This window comes from Protomyctophum parallelum (genome assembly GCF_964188405.1).
Source record: "Protomyctophum parallelum genome assembly, chromosome: 5".
Classification (NCBI taxonomy): Eukaryota; Metazoa; Chordata; class Actinopteri; order Myctophiformes; family Myctophidae; genus Protomyctophum; species Protomyctophum parallelum.
In genome coordinates, this window is record NC_139702.1 from 33086666 (window position 1) to 33094229 (window position 7564).

General features: G+C 45.6%; 1 protein-coding gene across 2 annotated transcripts; it reads right to left on the minus strand.

Moving 5' to 3' along the window:
* Positions 1-76: 76 nt before the first annotated feature.
* Positions 77-7412, minus strand: taf5l (TAF5-like RNA polymerase II, p300/CBP-associated factor (PCAF)-associated factor). Of its 2 annotated transcripts, none has more exons than XM_083764784.1 (5): positions 7010-7412; positions 5877-6018; positions 5471-5575; positions 4541-5298; positions 77-3626 (listed from the first exon to the last, which is right to left on the minus strand). In XM_083764784.1, exons 2-5 carry the CDS (start codon positions 6013-6015, stop codon positions 2835-2837), a joined length of 1794 nt encoding a protein of 597 aa, XP_083620910.1. In that variant the 5' UTR covers positions 6016-6018; positions 7010-7412; the 3' UTR covers positions 77-2834. The 2 variants fall into 2 exon arrangements, with proteins under 2 accessions (XP_083620910.1, XP_083620909.1); XM_083764783.1 differs by having other exon boundaries at positions 5877-6057.
* Positions 7413-7564: the final 152 nt, after the last annotated feature.

The window sequence follows — 7564 nt, forward strand, 5'->3', positions numbered from 1 at the left end:
CAAAACAAAATCTCAGTGCTGCGTATGTATATAACCTGGCTGTTGGCATATAAAAAATATAAAAAGGAAGACCACATCAAACTGAAGAACTTTATCAATACTTCTTACACCAACATATACTGTAGCAAATGCCAATTCTCTTGAAATAGAAAAAAAAAAGAGTAAGCAAGATATTACAAAAATATATTTACACTTTTCAGCATTGCACAAATAATGCCACTATAGCAGAACCGTGCGAAAAATACAGCCATTATTTATTTAGTCGCTTTTTCCTCTTTTTTAGAACGTTCCTTGAGAAGACACATGGTGACACTTCTCCCTCAGCTCTATAGACCATATTCACACTGTGGCTATCTTGACATTAACTTGATGAAATGCCCATATATAAAATAAAAAAATAGATGCCTCATTGGCCGCTGCAATTCAATGGCGCCACCTGTATCGATGTGAGGGTGGAAGTGCGTCGGAAGGCACGTTATGCCACGCTGCCAACCACAGCGCGTCTTTTCCGGGACTTGTAAGACCCGACCGTCCACTCTGTGATGCACGCAAACTTCTGTGAAGCACTAGTCTCGTGTTGCCAGACTGTAATAGTTGTCTGGCTATGCAAGACTAGTGAAGCACCAATGCAGAAGCTTACACTCACTTGAGTACACACACAAACACACACACGCCCCAGAGCGGAAGGAGGCGTCTACCTTTCAGTCTATGGAAATGCCACCCCGTTGCCAACTGCTTTTTTCAATGCAAAAGGCCAACATTGCCAGCATCCGAATATGGTCTATACTAGCGTCTTTTATGTTTTCCGTTATTGTGGGAAAAGCTTTCACTGAAAGCTGATCGACAAGCTCACAACGCAATGCAACGCATCAGGTTGTGAGCTTCCAGCAAAAGCTATCCCCACAGTACTGGGTGCTGGGGTGCTATGTCACTAATGATAATAATCAGTGTACACTCAGTGTACAGAATAGTAAGACCACCTCATCGCTGTCAGGCAGAAATATCCATATTTCAACATTTAGTTTTTCATAAATGCCCTGACAGTGTCATCCAACATTAACGAATATAGCAGATCTACAAACTCACGTCACTTGTAGATCCGCTACATTTGCAATTTGGGAAGAAAAAAAAAAACTTCTGCTTGCCCAAAATAGGGATGCCAGGTTGAAAGATCTTCAGACTTTGAGTCTGCGGGTTTATAAATATTTCACCAATGAAAACCTATCAATAAGAGCTTGTGACTACAATGGATATATTGAGAATAGAGGGTATGCGCATGCATAAAGTAAGTGGCAAAGTGAGTTTAAGGTTGTTTAATGCAATCAGATAGGACTTGTTTGGAATGGATATATGGACGTCAAGGCCAGAAATGTTTTGCCACTCAGGGGGTCCTGCATAACTTCCACGTATTATGATGATGTGACATGCAGCGGCACATACCCTCTATAGGTTCATTTCCTGAAAAGCAATGGTTTTGGACATACAATGTTTCTGCCGGACAGCAACGACCTGCTTAACAAGTTGAAAACCTGCATCACTTATTGATTTCACCCCATATACGTCCACTTTAACCATGAAAAGGAAGAAGCTAGTTAACAAAAGGATGTTTGAAACATGGACTGTGCAAAACGAGGGCAAAAATTCTATAGTATTTCAATAGTACTACTAGCCAGGCAGTCATAATATTTTGTACACTAAATACCCCCAGGTGCCAGTTTACAGCAGAACACCAATGTCCATTCTGTCGCATTTCTTTTGGCAATTTTGTGGATGTCTGTTCAGCATGAACTAGCAAAATCATGTTAATAATACGGTCCTAGGAAAAACCATAAAGCCACATTTTATGATTTCCCCCACCAAGTAGGCTATGTATTTCAACTTGAGGTTCTTGATGTTGGACCCATAATATAATGTCAGGTCATGTGACATGATAAAATGACAGGTCAATGTTTGTTATTCCAGAATTCTTGAAAAGCAAAACATATTCTATAAGTTTAGAACCTGACAACAGCAATGATCAACAGTGTCAGCCTGGAGCCTAGGACACCTCTGGAGAAGGACACATTCACCTCCTAACATATGTATACTGTCGGTTACTTCTACAAGCACTTTTCATTGATCATAATAACATTGTGCGTGAGAGAACAGTAAACATTCGCTGACCACCATGGCACCATGTTTAGAACACCTTTCCACGATCCCAGTTGCAATCTACAGCAGTCTACGATTGACCCGGTTCAACAGAATTAGATGTTGTTCAGAAAAGGGTAGGCTAAGATCCCAATGCTGTAAACCTTTGACTTCTATAAAATACCGCAAAAACATTGAAATGACACTGTATTTTAATTATACTCGACTATCAACTGTGAAGCCCTGATGAAGACCGGTATAGGTCGAAACATGTTGGTTTAATAAAGATTCTTCTCCTTTTTAACCAATTTGTGTGCCCGGATCTCCGCCTTTTTTCAATAGATATCTTATCCCGATTGATCCAGGAGCACCTTTTTACTATTAGTATTTTTATATTTTGTATCTACCTGCACGTCTCCGTCGAGCACCTGGTTGCTTTCTTGCCTCTGCCTTTATCAACTGTGAACATTGGACTTCAGAAGTGACGATAGTTTTTTTTCTACGAAAAAGATTAAGTGGACTGGTGGGCGGTGGCCGGCTGATTAGTTTGACCTGCAATCAAAGCTTTTTGTGTGCCCGTCACAGGGAAGAAAACATGAGAATGAGAGAGAAACAGTTTGTTGGATGACGACAAAAGAAAGCCAAATAAATGTTTGTTCTCAACATAAAACAAATGAGCCCTGACAAATGAGAATTCCCTTTGGCTACTGTTCAGTCTTTTCTTGTGCCGTTCCTGTCACCAGGAGCAGGTTGCAGGCCATGAACTGGACATTGAGCACGTTGCTGGTGTTTCCAGTGTACTGCCCCACCAGTTCGCCGGACGACCCGTCCGAGGGGGCTCCGCTGTGGGAGTTCCGGATGTCCCACACCCGGACGGAGTTGTCCATGGAGGACGACGCCACCAGGCTGCTGTCCGGGCTGAAGGACAGACTGGTGACGCTGTCCGTGTGTCCCCGCAGGTCTTTGAACAAGGTCCCCGAAGCCAAGTCCCACAGCTTCACCCTCTGGTCCTCGCCGGCCGACGCCAGATACTTCCCATTGGGCGCGAAGGCCAGCGACAGCACAGGGCCACGGTGGCCCGTGAAGAGGCGAACAGACGCCCCCTGCTGGGTGCTCCACAGGCGGACAGTCTTGTCTGTGGAGCCGGTGGCCAAGTAGTTGGAGTTGGGATGGAACTTGACGCAGTCCACGTCGGCCAGGTGGCCGGCGTAGATCCGCAGCGGGTACGTGCGGGAGAACGTCCAGAGGCGGGCCGTGCGGTCCTGCGAGCCGCTGGCGAAGTAGAGGCTGCAGGGGCTGACGTTGACGTCCCAGACCGGGTAGGCGTGGCCCTGGTAGAGCGCCGTGTTGGTGAAGCTGCCCAGGTCCCAATAGCGGATGGACGTGTCTTCGGAGCAGGAGAGCAGGCCAGAGCTGTCCGTGAGGAAGGCCGTGCGGAACACCGGGCCGCTGTGGCCACGCAGGGTCTTGATCTCACTGCCGTCTTCCTCATCCTCCTGAGGAGAAAGTTAACCGTGCAATTTATAGTCCTGCAAACATTTATCTTTAACCATCTCAATAACCCACATCATAGCAACTAAGATTTATGTTTGTTAATTAACAAACATATTTGTTAATTAACGACAGTGATGTCAACCATTTCACATTTTATGCAATTAAGACAGCTCCTTATGTGCATATTATAATATAATAATCATACAGTGCATTACAGAATTATAAGATTATATGGTCACCTTCATTAACCACTATAGTAGAAACACATCATTGTCATGATTAATATATTAATACTTATTATAAATACTATCCAAAGGTTTATATGTCACTACTCATACAGGTACAAGTAGCAACCGTTGGTACGGTCTGCATTACTCTGCAATACTGTGTGCAACATCAACAATTATATAATTTTATAATGGCTGAGAGGCGTAGTGAGACATGATGCGTAGCGGAGGGTCCCCGACCCTGTCAGCCATTATAAAATACCCGGTAAACTGGGACCTTGCATGGCTTATTGATTTTCTAAAATGGTTACAAACGTATAGCAATATTAACCTCATAAAACTGTTAAAGTCACAATAGTAGCTACACTTTGCGCCCACCAGAGCGAGCCACACTTCCTTGTTTTTACTCGTAGGAGGCGCTTGATGTTTTTACGAGGCCGCCCGGGGCCACACATTGACAGTCATACGAGCGCGGGTGGTGCTTAGACGGACACACGCACAGGGTGTGTAAGGCCATCAAATGCTCCCCTTACCCAGTTCAGCTTCAGAGCTGCGGGATCAGCTGGGAATGATATAAAGTGATTGAAGGTGTGGATTATCATGAGATTTACAACGGAAACCAGCCAATCAGAATCTAACCGTTTTAGAAAGATACATTTGTGCATCGGCATTACAATGAATATACTCACTTCCTCTTCCAGTAAATCACAGGCCAGGTGGATATGTGCCACGTCGGCCCTGTGTGGCTTGGCCTTCAGCTTCCTGGCCCTGAGGCTCCACAGCTTCACCGCGGAGCTGTCGAACCCCGCGGCCAGCAGCCTGCTGTCGGCAGACACCTCCGCCGTGTTGAGGAGTTGCTCCGTGTGATGGAACGCATAGAAGCACACGGTGGTGAGCGAGGGCGGCCCCTCGCGCACCTTCTTGATGCAGTCCTGCAAGGCCTCCAGGGCTGCCTCGCTCTGCGGCAGCCCGGCAGGGACGTCTACCCCCTCCCCTCCCTCTGCCCCGTCTGCCGCCGTCCAGGAGGAGGAGTTGGGGGCAGTGACGGGACCACCGGCCACCCCGTACAGCTGGTAGTCGGTGCGTTTCGACGCCGTGACCTCCACCTGCACGTGGGTGCTGAGGGCCCTGCAGAGGGCGCTGTTGTCCTCGCTCTGCAGGTAGCGCAGCAAGTAGCTGTGGCCCGGCTCCGTCAAGTGGACCACGTACTTGTGCTCCAGGAAGGCGTTGAGCTTCGGGTTGGCCGTCACGTCCTGAGCGGTGAGAACGTGGCGGAGTTGTTCCACGGTGGCGCGGTGGTCACTGTCCTGGAGGAAAGCACCGTGGAAGCGGCTGTAGAAGCTGTCGACGGCTGACTTCAGGCCACAGCGCACCATGTCCAGGTGAAGGTAAACAAAGAGTGGATAGAGGATGCTGCTCACCTCTTTGGCCGAGGGCACCTCTGTTTCTAAAATGGGGGAGGGGGGGGGGGGGGGGGGGGTGGGGGAGCAGAATTAAACCAAAACATGCCAAGTAGCACTGGGTTAAAAACCAACCTCTGAGATCATTTACCAATCAAAACGGCCTCACTTACAGTAGGCTGTGATCCAACTAACAATACGATCATTTAGGTGGAGTACCTGAGAGAAAGGTACAAAGTCTGGAGAACTGTGTCTCATACTGTTGAGGGTCAGACTGGCAAGGTGCAGCAGAGACGATGTTGGCACACCCCGACTCCGTTTGCACTGCTCGGGCAGAGAGACAAAATGACACGAAGAGTGATAAGCTCAATCATTTAGTAGTGTCGCCACATTCATGTAAATTTGGATTCTATGCCAAGTGAACAATTCTGAGCTTTTAAGTACCAAATGTTTTATTGTGGGACAAGGTATTTGTTCAAAGTTAAGTTTAGTGTTAAGTGTGTTAAGACTGCAGAACTTACGACCCTTGGTGGAAAGAAGCTAATAGATCGGATTTCCATATTGCAGTGGTTCTCAAAATGGGGTTTCTCCAACTTTAGAACAACAAGAGGCAATATCTACCCACCTGTGAGGTTGGCAGCCATCTCCTCTGGCGACTGGAAGAGTTTAGCCCCTTTCAGGGCACCTTCCATGTCCACATACTGCCTCCTCTTCAGGTACTGAGCCACTGTGTACTGGATCTGCTCAGTGCGTACTCGCTTCATGACCTGTGGAACCAACCAAGTCAATGGAGATTCACCACACAGCTGAGAGGTGGAGGGAAATGTCAGACAATGGAAGAGAGACATCAATTGAAGCCAAGTCAATGGAGAATCACAGGGTACAGGATAGGTGAGCACTAGGGACATCTAGGCAGTGGGCATCTTTGTCCAAAATGTTACAAATTGTAATATTAAAAAATAGTATCAATTAATGTAAAGTATACATGATGTGAATATCCACAGTACATTATCACACTTAATTTGATCCGTCAACTTCTTGTTTATAATAAACAAGAATCCTTCGTTCTGAAATTGGTAGCACCAGTGCTACCAAGTAAAAAAGTTAATTTCGAGCCCTGTTATGCCCCAAAAGGATAAAGAAATTGCAGAAATATTAGACCTTAATTGTCCCAATGTTCTAATTCTTTACATTTTGGAGGAAATACGGTAGCGGAATCCAATTTTACACTGAGGTGCCCACTCTTACTTGGTGCCCACCTATCCTGTTACCAATCACGCACAGCTGAGAGGTGGAGGGAAATGTCATGCAAAGGAAGAGGATCTCAGTCATTGCATTGATTCATCATTAATATCCAGACTTATCACCAACTCTTGTGTGCTTAGGAAGAAGGAAGGCACGTGTATGCTACAAAACTGAAAACAAATATATATATATATAAATGAATATAGCATATTTACACCAGGCTACAGCTAACAAGGAACAAGTGGGTTAATTGAACGAGTTATGGCTCTCGCTCTCTGAGGCTGAAATATAGCTATACGTAATAGTAAAACAGTCAGGAATCCACACAAAAAAGAGAGAAAAATACACCTGCTTGTGCCGTCTGATTTAATCTTAACAACCCCTAAAGATGCAGCATTAAACTATGATTGGGCTAACTGGGCTAACTAGCTTTGAGCTAACTAACTGGATTAGCGCGAGAATCCCGAGGAGGTGATCAGTTTGCAGACACAAGAATGTTGAATGGTTACTCACTGCATATCGTGCTGTACTGTGCTCTCCCTTTAGTGGTCAGATGCTACGTGCAAGGAAGGACCAGATGAAAATAATCCCCAACTGAAAGCACAACATCAGCAGCGGTGTAACTCCATCGTGCTGCTTTTCCCCTCCATGTTCCAGCAGCAGCACCCTCCATCAGAGAGAAAGCTAAAGCTAGCTGTAGCTGCGTTCATATCTGGACGGGTAGATCTCATCAGGCCGTCGATGATCTTCTACCTCTGCCTGGATCATTTATTCTGTACACAGCCTAATGAGCCTATCATAGATTCATATCGAGTCTGACTTTTACTTTCATATAATATCTATGGTAGATATGCAAATGTCTGCAAAGTCTTAATCTAAGGCTAATTCAGATACATAGATTAATTTTAAACCATGAAAAAAATATCATAATCTACAGTGGGTGGAGTTTATATAGAGCACCGAAGTCTGACGTCACTTTCAGTAGAGGGCGTCAGTCCCCAGGTTCATGTATTTGTTTAGTTGCATTGAAATCACCATAGGAGGAGTTTTAGATTGATTCATATAAGA